The sequence below is a fragment of the Cygnus olor genome, chromosome 1 (genome assembly GCF_009769625.2).
Source record: "Cygnus olor isolate bCygOlo1 chromosome 1, bCygOlo1.pri.v2, whole genome shotgun sequence".
Classification (NCBI taxonomy): Eukaryota; Metazoa; Chordata; class Aves; order Anseriformes; family Anatidae; genus Cygnus; species Cygnus olor.
In genome coordinates, this window is record NC_049169.1 from 147,148,582 (window position 1) to 147,173,168 (window position 24,587).

Sequence of the window (24,587 nt, forward strand, 5' to 3'; positions counted from 1 at the left end):
TACATATCCACAGTGATTTTAATAGTACAGCTTCTGAATCTTACAGTGTCATAACTGACATAAGAAGACTGTAATCACTTTATTAGCTACAAATATAAATTATATCTGGATTTTCTTTTTCTCTTTAAGAATAAAAAAAGTACCATGTGTTCAATCTTCCAAAGTTAGAATCACAAGGGTAAAGATGATAATCATTTGAAAGCTGCATAGAGTATACAAATAGATCATTTATATGCAACACGAAATGGTGAGTCATTAAAAATAAGACTCCTTCAAAACTGCTCAAATGATTGTCCTTACCAAACGTACTAACACAATTTGTCTTCTGAGCCCTTGGAAACTGGCAAGTCCTCCTCCATAATTTCACTCACATTCTCACACACCAGAGTTTCCCAGAAACATTTAATATTCAGGAGACTTGGTTGTGGGTGGGGCTTTTTTTTTTCTTCTCCCACATAAACCATTACAGTCTATTTATTCTTTCACTTTTCTTTTCTGGTGAACTGTAACAACTTTTTAGTCTTCAGTCTGCTACAGTGAACAGTCCCTCCCATTTCTTACGTCACGTAAATGTTTCAGGCACAACACCCAGATTTTGTCCTTTTTGCTGGCTTGTAGTCAGTGATGTCTACAGTTTGGGGTGGCCCCTCAGCTTTCTGCCTTACAATTATTGGCACTACCATCTCAAACACAGTTTCGAACAAGTAGTCCACCTTATATCCTGTTTTTGCACTGGTCTCAAAGCACATTTTCTCAGCGGCTGGAACATCCTTCTCATCTAGCATTTTGTATTTCAATATCTTCTTATAGAGCGCAATCGCATCCTCTGCACGGACTTGTTTTCGCACCTTTGCGCCACAGCTGGCAACTGACTTTTCAGGTCTATTTTCATCAGGTGGCAAAGTACAGTCATCAGTGAGGTCAACTTTATTTCCAACAATAGCAAAAATGCAGTCAGCGCTTGCACTGTCCGTCAGCGCCAAGAATCTGTCTTCCAGCTCCAACAGGCTTTGGAGGCTGTTCACATCGTATGTGAGGATCACGGCAGCTGCTCCTCTGCAGTACATAGACCCAAGGCCATGAAACTGCTCCCGTCCTGGCAAAGGTTTAAACACAAGAGAAGTTAGTGTAGCGGAAGCTAGGTCATTAACCAAGTGAAAGAGTCTAAGAAATTTTAAGCCAATTTCACAAGATGGGATGGAGCACTGAAGGTAAAATGTGCTACTTTTAGCATTTTCAGTTTTTTTCCTCCTCCTTCTCCTTAAGAGTGCAACCGTGCCACGGAACAGCTCAGCTCACTGCACACTCTGATTCACAGCAGATAATCTGTAAAGATGAGTGACCGTGCAAGTGTGACAAAGCATTCAGAGTTGCAGAAAGAAAAAAAATTACATATTGGCTTATGTCACATGATTGACTACCCTGATTGCATCCACAGATGTCTCGTTCTACATGTTCAACCATTTATAAACACAAAGTAAGTTCTATTGCGTCAAGTTCTGCTAGAATTTATTACTCAGTACAAACTGAGTACATACATACTTTCCAAAGTACATCCAGTACAGAAATCTGGATCAAAGACCATTTCTTCCTAGGTTTTGAAGGTTTTCGTAAGCAATTCAGTTCTATGCTACATGTCCACTGTTCTCAGGTACATTAGCTTTACAGGAAGAGACTCCTTGTCATTTAATACTTCTGTATATGGTCTATATTATTATGCATCTGTCACATCATAAGTACTTATGCTTTTTAGGGCATTAAACAGATACAAATGAACCCTAACTTCATTTTAACTGTAATTTACCTTTCAATTTAGTTGTCCTGACTCACTCAATAACCACAAGTTCTTCCTCCTCATCATTCAGCAAATACCTCACATCACTTCCAGCTAAGCCTCAATGGTCTCCTTCCGACTTGTTTCTTGGTAGACAAAACTGATTCTACCTTAAACTCTGGGAAGGAAACATTGCTCTTCAGTGGCTGCAAAGGGACTAAGGGAAATAAGACTGAAGACAGACAGTGTTTTCTTTTCTGACAGGGAAATGCAACTTGCCCAAACATCTACAACATAGGGAATTTTGCTCTAGCACCTTCACTTTTCTTCCCCAAACTTGACTGAGAAAAAGATTAAATGCACGAGACTTCAAATAGCCATCAGAGCCAGCCTTTCATCACTACAGAACAGAACTGTGAATGAACAAAGGAAATAAAAAAGAGCCAAGAATGCGACTCCAACTACACTCTTTTGAACATTTAACATCATTTATCAACTCTTTTCATACAGTCTCTTCGCACAGGGCCTCCATTTATAGAAAATCTGGAAATGATCTGTTTACATTTGTGTGTTGCTTTTTTCCAGGAAGCTACTGACCACCAAGAGTTACAGTATCACAAAATCATTGCAAATGACTGTAGAATGGGAAAGGTAGAAATCCATGCCAAAAGATACAGGTCAGTGTGTATTAGGAAAACATATCTGCCACGTGAACATGCACATGATGAAGGTAACTTAGAGCCTACCTCCCATCAGGAACTAAATTTAAAATAGACCTTTGAGTTACTGTAGGCAGTCCTTTGAGAAACCTCAGGACACTACTCCATGGTGGCCAGAAGAGAGACAAGGTATTGGTATATCAGTATCAAAGGTATTGACATATCAGTAAAACAAAGCTGTAAAACAGAACTAAAATATGAAATCCATATGAATCCTTCAACACTGACTAAAATTCTGGTAACTGCCAAAGAAATTAATCTAAAAACATGCAGAGTAAAATACAAAGAGGTATAAAGGAAGATGGTGTGGATGCCCAGAAATGTGAAAACTTTTGTATGAGTAAAAATACTCATAATAAATAATCATCAAATAGTCAAAACAAAAATAATGGTGAATGACTGAAAAAGGGTATAAATGGATGTCTATAAATTCTCTGGTTAGGCTCTGAGTTACTTCCTCTTAATAGAGAAAATGAGGATACCCCGTCAAAAAAGCATGCAAGTAGTTTAAATGCTTACCTACAGAATGAATAATTGGAAATTGCTGTTATATCACATTTTAGAGGTCAAAAATTCAATGAACTGCTTTTGAGAAAGCATTACGCAAAGTTTACGGAGAACTGCATCTGTGCAGTTTTGTGTAACTTTTGATTTGTTTTCCTCCAGCAAGATGTTCTTTAACCAGTGATGTGGAAAGCAGAAATAAGGGGGAATACAGAAAAGAAGAGAGATGCCTTTGCTTGGTTACGCTAGGTAAGGGCAAGGGGGATGGGGTTGTAGGGGAAGGAGGAGGTCAGTACTTTCACACTTTTTCCTCAAATCTCACGTTCATATTTGTTCTTTCAGTTGCACTGCAAGTGAGTTGTTAGAAATCTCCATTTTTTTAGTAGAAGTTTGTGCCATGACCTACTTTGTTTTCATCAGAATCCCGATTATACTGCGGTCTGGAAGCCACAATGGCACATATATTCTCCTCATTCTCCCACTTGAGATGCTGAAGCCATAAAATCCAGCCCCCAAAACCATTTGGTACAGCAACCGAGTGCTAGAACAATACGCTTGCTTGTTTTATGAAATTTGTATGCTAATCTAACCTTGCACAGCATAATATAAACCATGACACAATTACATTCTAACTACACACTGACTATTTCTACAACTAACATATTGTTGAAAAGGGTAAAAAGCAGAAAGAAGAATTTTCCTTGCATAAGGGATTAATTATATTGGAGGAATTATGGACAGTCTTTTGCTCACCCACACATCTTAATCTACATAAACATGCAGAAAAATGCATAATTTACTTTTCTGCACAGTCTCTTTTTGCAGACCACTGGTAGCACTCAAGGGCTGGAATATGCAGAACCCCCCCCCCAAAAAAAAAAAAAAACTGTGCAATGCATTTAAATTAGTATTTCAACTATCCTCAAGGTCTCAGTCAATATAATAAAGGTCAAATAATATCAGACATTACTGTGAAAAAACTTACTACACAGAGATAGCCATCCTTTTCTTAGGACCAGTTACTTCTTTGTCTGGAAGGACCTAGTCCCGCTCCAACAACATGCCTTTTTACACAGTCAGCTAAATTAAACTGCAAACCCTGAATCCAAGGATTAAACAATTTCACCCTTGCAAAAAAGAAAGGCAACAGGGAATAGTGACAGAACTGTATCAAATAATTTGCAATCAAAGGAATTGCAAGAACAACAAGATCAACCACAAAAGAATAATATTAGGGAAATTTTTAAAGCCAAGCGACCATAACTAATTTCAGTTTTTCTTTTTATCTTTATGTTTTGCCTTATTTATAGCAGTTCAAAAACCCTATGGCCATATCATCTGCAGCACCATTATTATTTCAGAGGCTCTTCCAGCAAGCATATGAAATCTTGTTGGAGTCTTCACCCACTCAGGAGCAGCATGGCCAAGAAGCATTTTCAGAATTCTGTGGTGGTTCCCATAAGCAAAGAATTTGGAGCCAAATGGACCTCAGTACCCTAAAGCTTCTAAGAAATCCACAGGGAAAAGAAGAGAAAAGCAGATCTTGCAAGAGGCCAGTCTGATAAATGAGCAAGGCTAGATTTACTCAGCTCTGGTGAGGCCGCACCTCGAGTGCTGTGTTCAGCTTTGGGCCCCTCACTACAAGAAGGACATGGAGGCCCTGGAGCGTGTCCAGAGAAGGGCTACAAAGCTGGCGAAGGGCCTGGCACATGAGTCCTGTGAGGAGCGGCTGAGGGAGCTGGGGGTGTTTAGTCTGGAGAAGAGGATGCACAGGGGAGACCTTATGGCTCCCTACAGCTACCTGAAAGGAAGGTGTGGGGAGCTGGGGGTCAGCCTCTTCTCACAGGTAACTAGTGATAGAACTAGAAGGAATGGCCTCAAGTTGCACTGGGGAGGTGCAGGCTGGAAATGAGGAGCCATTTCTTCTCAGAAAGAGCAGTCAGGCATTGGGACGGGTTGCGCAGGGAAGTGGTGGTGTCACCATCCCTGGGGGTGTTCAAGGAAAGGCTGGACATGGTGCTTAGGGACATGGTTTAGTGGGCGACACTGGCGGTAGGGGGATGGTTGGACCAGATAATCTTGGAGGGCTTTTCCAACCTTAATGCTTCTGTGATTCCAAAGTCTGCTAAGATGAGAACTGAAGGCCTGGCTCTGATCTAGCCAGCCTCTTACAGCACCCTGACCTGCAGCTGGGTGGCTGCAGCCCACCTGAAGGCTTGTTCCAGACAGGACCGCAGCCTGACCGAACTTCCCCTTCTCTTCCCAGCCATGGGATCAGCTGCCCCCAGCTGCTTCCTGGAGCTCTGTCCCTAGCCACCAACCCTGGAGGATGAGACCCCAAGTAGCTTATAAAGTTGCTGTTGATGTTTAGGAGAGCAAAAATTTCCCCCAGCCAGATTTAAATCTGTTCCTTACCTAACACCTCTGCAAAGGTTTTCACCACAGCTTCTAAACATGACTTCCCACACACACTTCCAAGAAATCTTCCACTGGAAGAACGAGTTTTAAATCTCTTAATGCTGAGCGCACAGAAGAATGCAAAACAGACTGTTACCTTAAGTCCTGAGGGAATATAACACCTCGAACACTAAAGAGCTAAAAAGGTCTTCCAGAGAATACTGAAAAAAGTGATGTTATTCTGATACCTAAGTCTGAAAACAGTCCCAAATTCTGAGTTTTTAAAGTAAACACGTAGTGTGGAAAACTACACAAAGGTGAGTGGTAGAAGTACATTAGTACTGTGTTTAAAATAAACACAAGTGCAAAATTGTCCAGAAGGTTTTTGAGACAGCCCATAAAACCAGATCTCTTTCAAGGCTTTTCACTGTAATTTAAGCAGGAGGAATTAGCACAGACACGAGGCACCACCTAGATTTTCCCTTCTGAATTCTAGTTCTCTTTTAAAAGAGAGTCTGAATCCAAGCACATGCAAAGTTAGACAGGAATTGTGCCCTAAGGAGATAGCCAAAACAGGAAAGAAAACAACAAAGTATGACACCCATGAGACAGCACAGAGAACAGTACTAGAAAGAAACACGGATTCAGCTGCAGCGAGACAGAGGCTCACAGGGTGACCCTGATGCTCTTGATTTGCTTCAGTAGGACCATCCATGTCATCACAAGACCATACACAGAAGCTCCTTCTTAATAAACAGCATTTCCTTCTGTTTCCACACAGACCAGTAACGTTATGACCCTTTAATTGACATTAGGGGAAATAATTTGGCTAGAAACTGAGATTTCTGTTTGCACACGTATACCAAAACACAGGCTGACTATCAAAAAGCAAGCAAGCCTTGAAGGCTTCAGGAAAATTCCCCTGCCCACATGTGACTTGGGCTGTAAAGTTTTGACATTGATGAAGTCAGACTTCTTCACTTCTTGTTCAATATTGATATTTATTCATTCTAGGCAGCTTTAACGCATTTCCCTTGAAGCCAAGGATTCTATTAAGAAGAACTGGACTATGCCTGTGGTTACCTGGGGATAAAAATAAAGCTCTCCATCACAAAGGATTAGCATGGAGGGCATACGTAGGAATTAGCGGAAACAAACGAGCCTGAGAACACTGAAGAGCTCAATTTTTTACATACCCAGAAGCTGCTTGAATACATGGTTTCCTGATCCACTTGAAATGCCAACATTTGGTTTTGCTCCAAGACAAAATTCCCCATAGCATAAAAGTTTGTGGGAGGGGAAAAAAAAAATAAAAAACACCAAACCATTTAATGTTGAGTAACTAGAAAATTCACTTTCGCTCTGCCTTTACCTGGTATTATACATTTACAATGCTATATAAGAGAATATACTTGGGTGCATGGAAGTTTCAGAGTGCAACTGACCTCTAGCTCTACTAAAAATCAAGACAACATTTATTTTGTTCATGGTCATTACTCAGAAAGTAATCAACATTCAAGGTGTGAACTGTGCCCTACTTCATGAGAACCTACTTAAGTTATTAAGATGTAGTGTACAGATGCCTTGGCCAAAACAGAACATAATATAAACATAGGAAAGTCCTGATCTTATACCCAAAGGGCTTCACTTTCATCTTGTAAAGTAGAAAGAGCTATACGTGGAAAAAGAAAATAACAGCTGCATTGGTTGAATGAACACAGAAAAATTCTTCAGTACATCTCTCAAGAAAAATTGCCAGAACCAAACAGTCAGGAAAGCAACCTCAATGTAGTAGTATAGGGCTGGGACAAGCCTACTGCATTTCCAGATGTAACTTACTCTCAGTTGCTAAGTCAGGTATCTGTCTCATATTAAAAGAAGATTTTAAGTGGCAAAAGAGTCAGTCTTCTCACTTAAATCTCTGTATTTTTGCCTTAAGAACAAACATGCCAAATTCTGAAGGAGTCTGAAATTCCAAACACCCTGCAAATGTCCCCACTCTACAAACACGAAGCATCTGGGGCTTGTAAAGCTCTCTGTAACACAGCCCTTCAGTGTGAGCAAGAAAGGCACACAAGCAAGAGCCACCACTCACTCCTCGCTTAGGCAAGACAAGAAATCGCCATCAACCTGAGCGCTGTCCTTCAGGCAGCTTTAATTATCTTACTACAAATATCACACCCCCGTTAACAAATGGTTCACTCGGACACAAAAAGTCAAGACTAGAAAGACTACAACTTATCCACTGTGTCATCTTTAGCTATGAATTACTTAAAACCCCTCAAGCCTGATGGCATTTAGGAATTTATACTGCCTTATAAATAAAGGAAATACACTGAATGAGCTCCAGTACTGCCCTGAAGGCTGGCGTCCAGGCAGGAAGTATATGCAGGATGTTTGTTTCAAGCAGTACAAGCATCTTCACATGAAAATAGAGAACAACACTCAAATGTAGGCAAGTCCCAAATTCAAAAGAACAAACAATATGTTTGAACTGTTCATCACAGACAGAAAAGCCTCACTAACTATAAACAGTGAAGCAGAAGATGTTTTCAAACACATTTAATTTAGTGACATCTAAATAAAAGGCAGCCCTCGAGAACTCAGTGCACTACTATACAGAAGGAAAAGGTTATTTTCCTGATCTGGATGTGGCATTACATTATCCCACTATAAGCCAGTCTCCATTGAATTCACATACAGAGATCTTACACAATCTACTGGCAGATTACAGAATAGAATTCTTTCAAATATTAAAATATTCCATTTATTGATCTAATTTTGTCTGAACAGACTGATAATTTACTTAAGAGAATCCAACCAGTTATAGAGTTGGAGGTAGAGAATAGTTTTCATAAAACAGGAATACCTTGACACTGTAATCACAGATTTATGAGCTATGATACCACATGATGGCTTTTATCTTGAGAGATTAAGCTGCACCCATCTATGTAAATAAAAATATCAAAGAGATACTTTTGAGAAGCCCGCTGAACTACCACCAGTGATCCAAAAAACATATCCAAACATGCACATAAACTCTATTTTTAGGAAGCCTATTTTTTTTAAGAATCAAAAAGAGAGGAAAAATTCAGTGATGAACAACTGAAGGACTACTTAATTCTTAAATGCAATTAAAGAAGCATACATCTTTTATCTTTGGAGGGTAACTTTGCAAATTTATGCCTAAATATTTAACAGATATTAATATAGTCTCCATGGAACAAGAGGGGAAAACACGGTAGTATTTGGAAAAAAAATTGATTTCCATCCACTAATTCCCATTCCCACTAATCCAATACTGATTAGAGTTACCAAATGTTACTGTGCTAGCAAACTTACCGGGGATTCCATCTCCTATGTAATATACAAAGGAAAAATGAAATAAAAATTGTCCTTTATTTCCATTCCTTTAAGTAACAAAACCAGCATCCTCGCAGACACCTAAAGTAGCTATTTGGTCCACACCAGGAACTACCAGCTTGCATTAAGAAAAGCAAGCCATGTACTTCCCCCGCTTTAGGTAAGGGCACTAAAAACACAAATCACATTATTTCTACTCTCTACTATGGAAACAGATATAGAAAGCAGGCCAAAAATTAGAACAATTTTTTAAACAGCATTATAAAAATATAGAAAAAAACACCCTGCAACCTCTAGGAAGTTCTGCTCTTTTTGCTTGTTCCAATACAAACCCAGCATATGAATTCAATTTTTTTTCCAGTTGTAATCACCACCAGTATGGCTGGGAAAGGCACCTATTCAGAGTCTTTACATACAAGAAGAATCACTGGAAGACAGCGATACTGGAAAGCATCTGAAAAAGGGGGCTTTTACTTTCTGAATATGAAAACTTCATTACACTGTACACCCAGGAATATTAATACATTTAATGAAAAATGATTTTATCCTGATTTCTTTTGCCTACTTCTTTCTCCTCCCCTTTAAATATAACTAAACTAAAAATAACAGATACACCATAAATACATTTTGCAGGGCGTGTTTCAGAAGGGATTGTCACATATGAAATAGGGAAAAAATTTTGTCCTAAAATTCTAGCCACATCACCTACCTTCTAAAATAGGGGCTTTTCCTTAAGAGGATGAATAATTTTGCTAATGCTTCTTATATTTCTTTAGAGATTCAAGTTTATTCCTGGTTTACAGCCTTTACAAAAGGAAAGTCACCTTAACAGCAAGCTGAAATGAACAGCTGCAGTTGTCCTTATTTTCCTTCCGCTGTCATGATTTTCATCAGCAAAAAATGCTCGTCATTGTATTTTGGCTTTGTTTCCTTTTTTTGCTCTATGCTCCCAGAGTGATTACAGCACAGCCCTGATCGACCAGGGGAATAAGCACCTTCATGCCTCCGTCCTTTCCGAGATGAGCATCCGCTGTCAAGCTTGAACTATGCCCATTGGTCAAGCAGTTTCAACTGATTGCCTAATAGCTATTAAAACATCAATTCCATTTGCATTTCAAAAGTGGTATTTCGGCACAATTCACATAAAAGATTTTTTCCAAAGAAGTACACTTAAATGGGCCTTTTATTGGTAGGACAAATAGCACACTGAGAAGTTACGCAAGAATCATGCCAGCATAGCGTACTATGAGTCACATGCCAACCACCCGAAGACTTGGTTAATGATCTACAAGATCATCTGAGTTTTATCTGAAGATGATGGCTTGTTGCGATATGCTTTTCTCCAACAACAAAAAGTAATGGGAACTTCTGCTACAGGCTTAGTTTTATTTTGTACCCTCTGAGAAGGTTATCTTTCTAGGCACACACTAGTAGAAACTCCAAAATAAACATCGTTACAACATTTTTCCAAGGTGCTAAAGAAATGACTCAAAAGACATAGACTTAACTCCCAGCACACACCTAAAGAGCCCACAACTGAAAATGAGTAAAAGTTTGCTTTGGGGTTGGTTTGGTATTTTTTGGTGGGTTTCTTTTTTTTTTTTTTTTGGTTGGTTAGCTTCTCATTCTAAAGGCAGCTAAACTAAAACCAGGTAACTAGCAACTTAAATTGGTACAGGTCAATCCACCATTACCTCCCTCAGAATATACCAAGCCACAGAAGTATCAAAAAAAATTGTTACTGCAGATGAAATCCTCTCTCTCACTCCTCAATAAAATAAACATTGCTCGGTCATCTTTTGAAATCCCGTATCATTCAGTCAGAATAATAAGTTTCAGACAGAATCTTTTTTAATCCAGCATTGAAAACTTTCATTCCATAACCAGCAATGAAGACTTCCATTTACCAGTTCCCAAAGACAGACCCATTTACAGTTTGGAGGAGATCAAGCCAATGAAGGAGAGAGGAGAGGAAAAAAAAGAAAAAAATGAAAAGAAATTCACAGAGTAAAGCCAGAGATCAGCGACCGTAATCCTAATTTGAGTCTCATCGCCTGCATAACGATGACAGGATTTCACTCAGCCCTCATCTTGTGACTGAAGAATCTGTATTTCATAAAACAACCGAAGAAAGAGGAGTTAACATTCCACAGATTAATATGCTGTGTTCTATCAAAATTCAGTCTGAAAGCTGAAATAAAGTGCCCTTCACAAAGTGCCCTCTTCCAAAAAAAAATAAAATAAAGCACATGAATAAATAAATAAAACTACAAAATAAAAACTACTCTTCACTAAAACTTACTCCTGTATGACTTCACCATTGCCTCTAAGCCATGCTACCACGCTTGTAGGTCTCTTCTCCAACCTTTCTGCATTACTCTATAACCGATACTGTAGCACAGAGTCACTGCCACTCCCTGGTTACTTAAATTCTTCACTACTTTCATGTCTACACTTCATATATTCTTCAGAACAGCTCTTGGGCTCCGGGACACCACAAAATATCAAGAGCTAGGTTTGTCATCTGCTACCGGCTCAACGGACCTTGCAACAAAACACATATTGTTGCGCAAACAAAATCCAGCTTGGCCATTAGTCTATATTCATTTGTAACCTCATGTATTTGTTTAGTCTGCGTGTTTTTAACTGCAATAGTCTTTTTGTAGATAGACTTGCCAACTGAGTGTCTTTGGACTAAATGTATGTTCATGGCATCTGACCAGGAATGCCTTCACCAGACAAAGGAGCTGCGTAACTCCTATATAAAAGACAATAAATACTATCAGAGAAGATCCCCATTATCTACAAGATTTAGCCCATGAAGTATTTTCAACTTCTCTGGGACAAAAGATGAGCTGGAATCTATTCTGTTGTGTAAGTACAAGTGGGTTTTTTTCTTGCTGACAAGAGTAAATCAAAACTTACCCTGCTATTACTAAAACTAAGCCCAAACTTCTGAACTCACAAGAATTTTAATTTCAAAATCAAAGTCCCATTGACAGGCCACTTTTATTCTACCAGTATGCTTTCTATCCAAAGTTTCAAATTTAAACCATGTATTATTGTAACACAAAACGTTTTGGAAAAATGCTCCTAACCACAGTATCTAGCATGCTTTTTGCCAACAAAAACTTTGGGTATCCCAGTAAGCGAATACATATATAAATAGGTACCCCAGTAAATAAATATATATTGCAGCTAAAGATCCCATTGACACCTCTACCACCCCAAGTAACTTTTTCATTTAGCTAAATGAGACTTGCTTTTTTTTTTTTTTTTTTCAAACCACCTGTTTTATTTAGCTCTCTTGATCCACGCTTATTTTTTAGGAGAAGAAAATAACCCCAGAAGCTTCAAGCAGTTCACATATTTTCATCTGTCTTGAAGTACAGTGCCTTGTAAATGAAATGTAAAAATGACCTTAGCCCTGCCAATCCAGCAAGAATATCTTGAGAGTATCTGCAATACAAACTGACAAAATGACACCGGTATTTATCTATTTCCCTACATAACTATAATGTTTTAGAAGAAGACATTTTATCTGCTGAAGTCTGGCAAAATAAATGAGGTGATGCCAGACTTGTGTGACATTATCATTCTGTCTAAGAGGAAACACTGTGTCAGAACTCCAGTATCTACACCACCCCTACTGAATATGTGGCAGAGCACTAGAGAATTAAAATCACAAAGCTTCTGTACAGGTGTGAGCAGGAGTGCAAGGTTGAATTGAGAAATTTGAATTTGAGAAAGTAAAATGTTAAGAATCAATGTAAAATTCTTCTGAAGTTTTATGTTTAAAAGGCAATTTGAAACTGCTACTTAAAAGAAGAACTGGTCATTCGGCAGATGACCTGCTTAAGGAGAGATACGATTAGAAGCAAACTATGAGAAGGAAAAAAATAACCTTTGGATTTACTTTGGAAGAGTTCTGCGGGAAACAATAACACCAACTCCTTAACTGCAGCAGCAGGGCTTAAAGCCAGCTATTGCTCAGTGAAGGTAACAAAGAGACCACTTACAGAAGTGAAGTGGGCTTTGAAACCACCACGGCCACGTCAGACTCTCAGCTCTGGGTTGTGCAAGAAGCCTTTTCACCATAACACCCTCTGGAACCACAGTTCATCACCTCATAGAAGTCACTCCTACAGAAAAGCAATTAATTTTCCACAGGACAAATTCTAAAAGCAGCTTGTTTTCCTTTCCAGTACCCGAAATCTGATACTTTTTCCTTAAATTTGCAATTTCTTTCCACAGAGGAACGGGCGCTGCAGACGATCCCGCCTCTGCGTGCAAATTGCTAAGCAGAGCTTGTTACCAGGTCCTTACCTCCAGAAAGGAGAACTTCAAAGCCTGCAATCCCGCCCAAAGTTTGCTCTTCAAAGAGAGAAGCTGGTCCTTAGCTCACAAAGGAATGCAGGGCCAGGTTTGTTTTAGTACAGTTCAGCCATCATTGCAGGGCCCTAGAGGTCACTCAAGGCGAGTTGGGTATTTTATATTGCTCAATACGGAACCAGCGAGTTAACTTGGCTTCCAGTTCACCCAAGCAAACATTGATACAGGTGTCGTATTAAAAAATAAAATAAAAAAAAAAATCAGAGATGGGTGGGGTTGAGATTGCTCTGCTAAAAGTACATCAGTAAACCCTCTGAAACCCTGACACTATTAGTCATTCCTGCTCTCCGCAAAGACAGTTAGCAATCAGTATCTGCCTGTTCCCTCACAAATGAGAAATGCTTCCTGTTTTTCTTCATTTTTATTACTGTTTTAAGTTTACTTAGTTTTTTTTCAGCTTCCTCATTAGATACTTTGCTTTCACCCTAGTCATCTTTATACAGCCTTTTTTCTTTTAATGATCAAAATTTCCAATGAAGTTTTTCTGAAGACAAGTGACTACGTATACACCAAGTCACTACAATATTTTACATCACACCATTCTCTGAGTGAGGAAATACCATAAACTTAATAAACACATCTTAATTAAGGACAGCAACACTTTAACTATGTACTATTTTTCCTCTCTAATGAAAACAGGTCCTCTGTGGATTAAGTTTAGGTATCCAACCACAAAGACACTGAAAAAAGTTCAGGCTTCAGACATTTTCAAGGATCTCCGGTGTGCTTCCACCACGGCACCAGGATACCAAAAGCAGTAGTTTTTTAGCCTTCAGTAATCAGCCTGGAGGACATTTAGGACAACCCGGTTACACTTTCCTACCCTTCCCCACAGCCAGAGATCATCCTGTTCTCCCACAACAACAACATGGCTTTGTTCGGTACAGACACTGGCACTCTAGGGCATACAGAAAGGGCCAAATGTGCCCTGAATATATTGGCCATGGTTCCTTTTGGAGATAAAATTAATTGCTAAGTCATACCTAGACTGTACCTCACGTATTACTTCCATAAGTCTTTTATCTTACCAGTAGCTTTCCAAATTGACTGGGACTAGGTGACAGGAAGAAGAGGGCTAAAATATTTCCAAGTGACCTAACTTTTAGAAGCTAGTGTAAAACAGCAGCTGAATGCTGGTAGTCACCACTGGGAAAAAAAAAAAGTCTACAAAATGAGACATTCAGATTCTGAAAAAAATATAGAGACCACGTTTCACAAAGACAAAAAAACATTTGAGAGCTGGCAGTTCTTGTGGTCAGAAGTGACCTTTTGTGTCACGTTTTAAAACTGAGAAATGCTTCCTGCACACATAATGAATAATAGAGTTGTCTGAACTATATTAGGAAGTTACCTTCTCAGACCAACAGCAAGCACCCAAAGATGGTCTGCCCCAGCAGGTAGTTGATAAGTGCTTCGTATTTAAGGTTGATCTATCTTATGGTGATATGAAGCCATGCTGTAGTAGATAACTATAAGTAACTCCTGGTTTCTAACACTTCAATTGACTAGCCTTCACTAGCAATTTGAAAAACAGTAAAGCCTTGCTAAATGGGCAGAAGTAGAATGAAAGATACGATTCTTGCAAAATGAATAAAGATCTACTATTTCATTTGTTGAAGACCAACTTGCATCAGTAACAAGGGACATAAACCTAGGCCCACTCAACAGACATATTTTTAAATTATTTGTTTCGATATCAGTTCAGGCAGATTTTCAACTAGGAACATAGGCAATTCATTTGGGCCTAATGTATCCACAAGAAAATCACAACTGCTTCTGCTCATTACCAGCTGCCACCAGCTTTGACTCGGCTGAAGTCTCCCTCACTGGATGCCCTTGGATAGCCGCTGTCTGTCAGAAGCAGGAGGAAGTTCTGGTGACCCGACGGGCTGTCCTCAGCAAGTACCACGAACAGGAGACTATGCCAGACATACAGCTGCCTCTGGGATTTAACAGAAGAGGTTTATTGAATTTGGGTAATCGTATCACGGAACACGGCGCTTGGGTTTTCAGAAGATCTGCTGACTAAGATGAAGATGTGGCTTTCAGTTTCCAGCTCTTCTTCTCCCTTCCAGTTCCACTTCTTGCTTCTCTGCCTGCACTCTTAAGAGCATATTTAATATTCACTGTGTAGAGGCATTAATTTAAGGATTAAAGAAACAAAAACTGCAAAACAGGCATGGTAAAAAAAACTGATCTTGTCTTATCAATGCTCCCCAGCCTGGCACAAAGGGAGTACCGCTAAGACCTGTAAACAGCTCAGTTCTGAACTCGTACAGAGCATACACCACACGGAGCAATCTGCTTGCGCTGTGCGGTGTCCATCCATTGAACCTTCATGCCATGAGGGGAAGCCACTTACTGAGAGGGAACTGACTGCAGATTTGCATGCACTACATCCTTTTTTTTTTTTCCTTTACTGTTAAGAAAGAGATGAGGCAGCTGCTCTAGGTCATAAAGCGCTCTGCCGCAAGAAAGAGAAGGCAGCGACTAGTCCACCGCCACTGGGCTTCCAAAGTTTAACAGAAAACAAGAGCTGAGGAGAAAAACGTGGGAAGTGCATACAATGCTAAAAGGGAAAGGAGATAAGGGAAACAATAGGAGCATGATACATACAGCTATCTGTTGTGGGAGAGAAAGCTCACATCCTAAGGAGAGTCCAAGACAGTGTTTGTTCCTCCTCATAAAAATAAGCGGCAGGCACACAGGCAGGGACTAGGGAAGGGCGAGTAGTTTGAGGTGTTTTCGGTTTCATGAAACTAAAGATTTATTTTTAAATAAGCAGTCTATAACAGCTTTTCAGAAAAAAAAATAAATAAAAATCAGTCTCATTACACCAGCTGTTTTCCAAAAAGTGTCCCACTTGCAGTGACCCAAGAGATGTGATGATCCCTTTTACAAAGCTTGGAGGGTGACGACTAAATTACATAGGACTCTTTGTTTGTTTTGTGTTGTTTTTTTAAACCATAAATCACTACAGATATTGTAATTTCCCAATTTTCTGAATAAACCAAAATCTCTGCTGTTTCTGACAGCAAATGGCAGCAGGAGAATAGAAACAAACAAATAATAAACAAAAAAAACTCCAAATAACCCAGAGCCTTATTTCTTTCCAAATATGAGAGCTAATAAGAGAGTAGCACCAGGTTTGTACATCCAGATGACAGACCTCACTATGAAGAACAGAAAGCGAACTTCGAGAAGTTTCACGGCATAAAGCACTGAACTGCACTCATCTGCAGCCCCAGCAGTGTCGTAACCTGTGCAGCCAGACGAGGAAGTCGGCCAGCCCAAACCCCTCGGGACACGGGAGCAAAAGCTCGACTGAAGGTCACTTCAGCCAGGGCACACCACCACACGTGTATGTTTTTATACCATTGCAGTTCAGTGCGTTGGGAACATGAGTGTAAACAGGTATCTCAAAGCTGGCTGTCTCCATTTAAAGAAGTTATTACGCAGCCAATGTTCAAAATTTAGACATTCCTTTTCTTTTAAAGGCTATTCCAATGTACTCACCTTCTACTTAACATTCTTCATAAAACGTATTACACTCATTTACCTTGCCCCACCTCACAAACTGTTTCTTTGAGAGGTCTGGTTTATATATTCTTACAGGAGCAACATTTACTTGAAAGCCCAACTAAGCCACCCTTCACTTTACGGAATATGATATAATTTAGAGAAGAATAAAATCTCAAATACTTAAGTCATATAAAATATTCAACCATACACATTTAAGGTTAAGTAGTCATCAGCTACAAATGGTAGAACAAATACAGCCTGCTATTTCAGCAGTACTGAAAACCATTATTTTTAAGCATAGTATACAAGAGCAGTTGGATGGCTGGAAAACACCTTTTCCCTTTATTTAGTAAGAATGTCCTAAGTACAAGAACAGTGGTTAGGAATATTAAATATATAATGAATTAAAGGAGAAATGCCATTGGATCAACTGGGGAGAGGACACGCTGTGGGAACAGGGAGAGGTATCTACATCAGACGCTTAATGGTTACTGAACACTATTATTCCAATCTTCAATTCATTAACCTGGAGACCACAGAAAAAGGATATTCTTTGTAACTGAGGATATGACAAGTTATTTTCATGACAGAAAAAGGCAAAAAAATTGAAAGAACTGAAGAGGGGGGGCTCAATAATAACAAACAGAAATAACCTGAAAGCAGGGAAGCTTTAATTCACAGCAAGGCAATTTCTGACTTTAACCTGTTTGAATGTTGAAAGTTCTGAATGTCTCTCCTCCCGGAGTCTTGTACATGAAGTGTCCACCATGTTACAAACTAGACTAAGATGTATTTTTGCTCTAATGAGCCAATGTTCAAATTCAGACAAGAAAAAATAAAAAGCCAAAACTCATTTCCTCTGACCACCTCTGCTCTCAGCAGTAGCACTCACGTAAGCTAAGTTTTAATCATTTCCTAGGCCCGCACATCTTCGGGAACTGCATATGAAGCTATAGTTAATATAACAGAAGCAGAGCAGGAAAAGTAATATATCGCAACTTTGACACCTTTTGATCAAATCCCAGAATGTCCTACCCAACGTTCACCCAGAAGAAAGCTAATCAGCCAGACTCGGGAGAGAAAATGATTCTTTTTATTCCATAATTTCTAACATCCCCGAACGTACCCGCCGCAGTCTCAGTGTCTTTCTTTGTGGAGATCCAAACAAAGGTTACTTGTTTAGATATTTTGCAATGCTACAACGTGACTCGGACAAGGAATTACCAAGTCAACCTTCAGTTCATCCAGAGAAACACTGCCACAGGGAAAAAAAAAAAAAAAAAAAAACACTGGGAAGCTCACATGGCAATTGGCTTCAATGCATGATTGTGCCAAATAATTGTGCACCAAACAACTAAGCTATGATACATGATCGCAGTGTGAAGTAAAGATACTCAAATTAGCCTAAGCATCAGGAGCACACCACTGTTTACCCAGCTAGACAGAGGATGATGCAAGGAAAAAAGAGCGTCACGTCCCGGTCCATCCCTATGTCCTCCCCTCCAGCCCCAAATAGTTGAAAGAGTGTTCATAGACAGCTCAGGTATGCATCTGACAGATATTACGCTCAAAATGAAGAGCGCAACAAGGCATTAATGACTTGCTTTCTTGCACAGAATACCTATTTAAGCCTTTACACACACCCTACTAGCAGGCTAATTTACTGAAGCAAATAATTCAGTCCACGGCCATCCTTCTGAAATTTTCTACAGTTTTTCCCACCTTGCTTCTGATCCACCAGGAAGATAAATATCCATACATTTGCACTTTTTGTCAGCAACTCTGAAGCAAATTTGCCACTTCACTTCCACTGTCTGACTAGCCATTTCTCTCTTTTATGCCTCCCTCTCACACACGTTTTGTCGGTATTGTCATTAAACAGGCAGTCACCACTTAAACTAACTTTTCAGCTGTCAAGTCAATTTTGACAGAGATATCTGGAAAATACACCTCTTCCTTCAGTAAGCAGGAAAGACAGGATGCAATGCCAAAGGCATAATGCCTTATTACAAAGATTATCAATGCTGCTTCAACCTAGGATCTGGGGCTTTAAAACATGGCTTGAAAATACATGTATTCAGTCAATCCAAGGACTTGTACAAACTCATTCGTATCAGCCACAGCCGAGAAGCAGAATTTTACAGCAAGACAAGAACACGCATCATGCACCAAAGACTAGACAAATACATTCTTGTTTTCCCTTCCACTAGATGGGCTTGAAAACAGCTAATATTAATCCCCCTCCACTCTTTTACAGTATGACTCTAAAACTCAGGCCCCACTCCATGTTGAAAGTAGAAAGCAAAGACAACAACTTTTGTCACGTAAGTCGAGGTGCTCCTGAGGACTCCAAAGCCACAAACCTTAGCTATGGCTTGACGAACATTAGCAATGTATTGGCGTAACACATTGTCAGCTTTAGCCAGGCACAAATCCCAGGTTACCGATACAATTTGGAGGGAGTCGTATTGAATCATCAGGCAGTTTCCCACTTGGGCTGGACCAGTGGAGTCACTTTGCACGCTATTATTAAATAGCGCACACAAAGCATGGATTTAACTTGGGAGTATGAACAGAGAAATTACCAGAGAGGTCCATACGTGACACTCATCTTGGCCTGTATCAAATACAACGAACAAGTGGCCTACCCTCCCCAACAGGTTGCCTCCTCAAGAGTCAGTACTAAAACAAATACACACTAGAAACAAAATCCTCCCCCAATAAAGTGAGTTAGCCATAGCTGTATAAAGAAAATGTGTTGATTTTGTCCCCCATGTGTTGTTCACGTTTTTGTTTTCTTCCCCACAGTTCCTTGTGACAAGCTATTTCCAATTTTTTTTACCGCCTTTGTGTAAAAAAGCACTTTCTGTCAGCAGCAGTGAATTTGTCACCTTTGACTTTACTTTTGCATCACTATATTCTCAAGTTGTGGGACACAAAAAACAGAAGTTCCTTTGGGACTTTCTCTGTACAATTCATTGTTTCCTCATACTTTTAATCACCTCCCAAGTTATTCTGCTCTTCTCAGAAAAGATTCGTTTCAGAAAAATTCCTTAGTGCAATGTTTCACAACAACAAAACTATGCTTCTGCGGGCGTTTGAAAGCTAAACCTTTATTCCTGCTTCTGAACCTGCTTCATAGAGTTTAGATACAGAGCTCGGTGACGGTGAACTCTGTTCATTGGCTTCCCCAAATACACAAGAGATTTTTCTCAGCAGCTAACCACCCCGTCTCTTTGAATCTCCATTCTGACAGCTTCCTTTTCAAGATGTGGGGACTATAACCATACACAGGGAAGCCACACTCTATGCATGAAGGCGCTGGTCCTCAGCTACCATATGCAGAGGCCAACATCATATTCTGCAGGATAATTTTCCCAGAGGCAAAAAGCAAAAATCCAGAGAGCTCAGGGTCCAGTTACCACCAAGAGTATGACTCACAGGCAACAAACTTCAGACATGTTATCCTCTGTGATTTTCCTCTCCTACCTTGTTAAGTTCCAGGCTCCTGAGCGCAGCCAGGCACACAGACTCACTGAATGAGCCTTGCTGCCCAAGACTCTTGCTGAGGTGATATCCTCTAAACCCCTCCAACAACCTCCTCAGACATACCTCAAATACTGATCAAGATCCCACCTCAGCTGCTACTCTGCCACTCTTTCACCAGGCTTAGAAAGGCTTTCCCACCTGCCTCAGGGTCCTCTTGGGCTTTGAATGACCTAAGTAACCATCTCATCTGTAGTTTCTCTTCTCCCAACTATAGACCTCCACTTCCAAAAGCAAAGTCAAGAGGCTCAAAGACAAAGTGAGTGAAGGACCTAACACCATTGCAGACTGCTACCGTTAAGCTCTACTTCTTTGAGAACTGCATACTCACAGAAGATAGTCAAATCAGTTCTCCCATTCAGACAGCTAGCTAAAGATGAGAGGAAGGAAAAGAAGGGAAGCTCACTTTCCCAGTTAACCTTTATGTTCATTATCACGCTGCATGACTCTCCGCACGGTAAATTCAAAAGCTGGCTTCTTTCTTAAAAGGCAGTCACAGCATCACCAAGTGAATTTTATTAAATACTTGTGATTAACTTACTGGCCTGCTGCTTTGATACCAAGCCAGCAACACAACGGATCCTGATCACTAATAGTTAAGAAACCTCGCTTCTGGGGGCATCACCAGACAAATGTCTAATTCAAAAGACCGAAAACTAACATACAAACAAGTTTTTTCCTTTTGAACTATTAAGGCATCAGAAAACACACCTGAAATCCCAAAACACTTCCACAGAATTGTTAAGCGAAAACACCACACGCCTTTAAAGGTAGAACAGAACCAAGACCCAGAGCTTCAAGATGCATTTGTGCTGCCAGAGAGAACTACTAGCATGGTGTTGCACACCACCAACACCCATTAGGGAGCTTTGGTTTACTCCAAAGCTGCTGTCAGCACTGCCTAGAAGACAGGTACACGCACACTTTGACACCCTTGAGCCTCCAACCGCCGATTCTTTTGCAGGAGAATGTTCTTCTGGCTGATGCTACTGCTTACATTCCTTGGGTCTGAAAAGTACTGCTCCAGACACGCTGCTACGAAGGTCTCAAGGCATACACTCAGATGTTTAGAGACTAAGGCCCTCTAGCAGACTAGTCTTCCAAAAAAACACTAGAAGTTGACAGTTTTCCTCTTCTTTTGTATACTTGAAGCACATAGGGTTTTGTTTGTTTAATTCCTTTGAATTAACTGACTCAATCAGAAAACCCGTAAATATAGTTTGTATCTAGAGAATCTGAGTTAATAAACAATTCTCTGCTCCGCCACACTGGGTCAGACATGAGGGCCATCTAGCCAAGCCTCTGACAATGGAGAAAACAGTCAAAAGTAGGTGGCTAAGAAAAGAAAGAGGATAAAAAACAAGGCAAGCACACAGTGCTTCTCCCAAGTATTCTTCCTTGTGTAGCTTATTTGCCTCCTTGAGTTGAATGCAATTTCCAAACAACTTCTTTCATAATCATCAGATTGGAAAACTGGAAACGTCAAGTTCTTCGCTGCGAGCACTTACATTTAAAAAAAAAAAAAAAAATCAAGTCTGACAACTTCTTTACACCCATTTTACAAGACTTGTGGATAAGAATATCAAAGACTTAGATTAGACTAAGCGGCTGATCTTTCCAGGATAAGGATGGGTGGGAATGCATAGCCAAGAGAGGAGTCCTACCTAGAATAGCTGATTTGCTCTTCAGACTTCCCTTAGTAGGAGATGTGAGGTGTGCACTTCTGTGATTTACTGAGTGATAACACAACAACATACACTCCAAGCACATCGGCACACAGATTTGCTTATATCTGAAAAATGGGTAAGATATTTCTAGAGCAAGAAGTAATGAAAGATCAACAGAGAGATGAGTAAAAATGGCATGTTTTAAATAATTCAGAGGATCAGCAATTGAACTGAGGTAGTACTAATATCCACACATACGTAACTTTTGATCCATCACCACTACTGATGCTCATCAATCACTGAAGTCTAATCTTGTAAAAACAAAGCAAAAAAGTTTCAGTATATTATTAACGTCAACCTTATTACAGGCAGCTGCCTAACCCCTTTCAGAATAACAAACATCCAGACCGGACTGAACATAAAATATAGAGGACTTCTATGGAGATAGCAGTGCCCAGAAAAATGTCGATAAGCCAAAACAAAAATAAACATACATTCACATACTAAATATAACATGAACTACAAAAATTTAAACAGAACTCACATTCCAGTTCGCTTTGTACGACTGTGTGTTTTGCTGGAATACCGAGCTTGTGCAGCATTTACAACCGAGCCACCCCTCGTTTTCTAGCCCTGACCTTCCAAACTGCTCCTCGCACTGGTGTGAAGGACTGCTGGGGCACTGTACTGCTAAGACATGCCTTGCGTCGGCCTTCAGTATTTAGCTGGGTAAAATGGGTGCAAATGACAAACTACACTTTTGTCCTGTTGTTGTGCTAAAGCATTTTTAATCTCTGGGATGATCTTTTCTTTTGGATTCTCCTATAGATCTGTGCATACACAGTTATACTGAAGAATTTATCTGGATTTGATTACACTGTAACTGCCTCATAAGAATTCAGTAGTAAGCAATGCCAGGTTAATAAACAGACACAGAGCTGAATTTTAAGCTCCTCCTTGCTATAAAAATTCAAAGCTTACTTGGCACTCATCTGGTAGAGGTATGACAGTGACACCACAGAGAAATAATAGCCACATACCAAGGACTGCAGACATGTCGTGGCCAACAAAAGCACAAGGACCATAAAAACAAAAGGAAAACAACGACAAAACCCACACAGGCTTTTTAATCTTATCACCATCAACAGAGTTGTAGCACCCACAAGGTCCACTACTTCTTCACCAGAAACGAAGCACGTACGCGCCCTGGGAGCTACAGTTTCTCAGAAGACTAACGAGAACATCAACCACAGCCCACGGGTCCCAGCACTGCCTAGCCCAGACCTGGCAACTCGCACCGCTCCGCAGGAGCACCAAGTCAACAGGAAGACCCTACAGGAGCCGTGCCTGCCTCTGAACGGCTAATTCCCAACAGGGGGGAAGAACAGGGAAGACACGGCTCCCAGCACGGCACATTTCACCAGCGTGGCCTCGGAAGCCGGGCTGCAGATGCCCTGCCAAGGCTCAGGAAACCGCAGGAGCTCCAGCCGTGGCGCTGCGTGGGCAGCAGCACCTGAAGCGGTCCTGCTGTGGGGTGCAGAGGGAACCCCAACTGCGAGGAAGGAGACAAGCTTTGAGCCCCAAGGAAAGCGTCTATCGCCTGGGTGCTTCGCCTGGCTTACTGAGAAGAGTCTCTGGAGGTTTTCCAGCTTCCCAGCTCAGCTCGGACCCGAATCCTCAGCTAACAACGAACAGAAAGCTGCAGCTGAAAACAGGGCTCTCAAACCCGAAGATAAAGCCTGGGAGGGATTATTTCATGGTATATAGTTAAAAATAAAAACAAAAGCAGACTAGCATAAGAGAAGTCATCTTGGTGAAGCCAGCCTTTGGTGATATTTCTGTTGAAGCGCAGCCCACCGCTAGCCACCCACAGGGGTCCGGTTTCTAGAAACAAGCCCACAATAAAATACGTCCCTTCTGAAGCACAAGTCGGTTTTTTCGGAAGCTACCAAGAAGTTTTGCTGCCCAACTCGCCGGCGGTTCCTCTCCCCCGGCGGAGGAAAAGCCACGTCCCCGCAGCCCGGGACGCCTGGCCCCGCAGCAGGCTCGCCCCCCCCGCCATGGCCCGGAGCCCCCCCGCAGACCTGCCGTGTCCCAGATGGAGATGTTGTAGGGCCCCCACTGCTTCAGGTAGAAGGCGCCGCCGACGGTGCTGACGGTGTCCTGGAAGCGCCGCTCCATGTAGCGGTGCAGCAGCGAGGTCTTGCCCACGTTCATGTCCCCCAGCAGCACCACCTTCCCGTCCGGCTTCTTCATCGCACACAGACACGGCCGGGGCGCCGCCGGGGCGCCGCGGGACAGCGGCCGCCCGCCGCCGGCTGCACCGACACGGGGCTCCGCCGACCCCAGGCCCCTGCTCTTCCTCCTCCTCCTCCTCCTCCTCCTGCCCCGGCCCGGCCCCGCTCCGCCCCCGCCGGCGCCAGGGGGAGGGACCCGGGCAGGAGCTGCGCGGCCCCGGGCCTGGGCCTGGAGCGGCCCCGGGTTCCCCGCTGCCGGGGGAAGTTTTCTGCGGGACGGAAACGGGGCAGAGCGGGGCCGGGAGAGGGGAGGCGGCTCTGGGGTGTCCCTGAGAGAAGTTACCCGGGGCTCGGCTGCCCCCACACACTGGGAAGGGGAGTAAAGGGGCACGCGTCCTCACAGCCGCCTGGCTCATGGCAGAACATCGAGATTTTGTTAAAAAAGTAAAGCTGCTAAAAAAGCAGT

At 41.3% G+C, this 24,587-nt stretch overlaps 1 protein-coding gene across 1 annotated transcript; it reads right to left on the reverse strand.

The window, feature by feature from the left end:
- RAB20 (RAB20, member RAS oncogene family) lies at positions 1-24,263 on the reverse strand. The gene is made up of 2 exons (XM_040536972.1): positions 23,969-24,263; positions 1-1,096 (listed from the first exon to the last, which is right to left on the reverse strand). Exons 1-2 carry the CDS (start codon positions 24,138-24,140, stop codon positions 576-578), a joined length of 693 nt encoding a protein of 230 aa, XP_040392906.1. The 5' UTR covers positions 24,141-24,263; the 3' UTR covers positions 1-575.
- Between the last annotated feature and the right edge of the window lie 324 nt (positions 24,264-24,587).

Excerpts from the sequence above, each read along its gene's own strand:
- RAB20 (XM_040536972.1), bottom strand. The coding sequence starts at position 24,140 with ATGAAGAAGCCGGACGGGAAGGTGGTGCTGCTGGGGGACATGAACGTG. Across the intron at positions 1,097-23,968 it reads CTCCATCTGGGACACGGCAG|GACGGGAGCAGTTTCATGGC; the intron begins GTCTGCGGGGGG and ends AACCTTTGCCAG.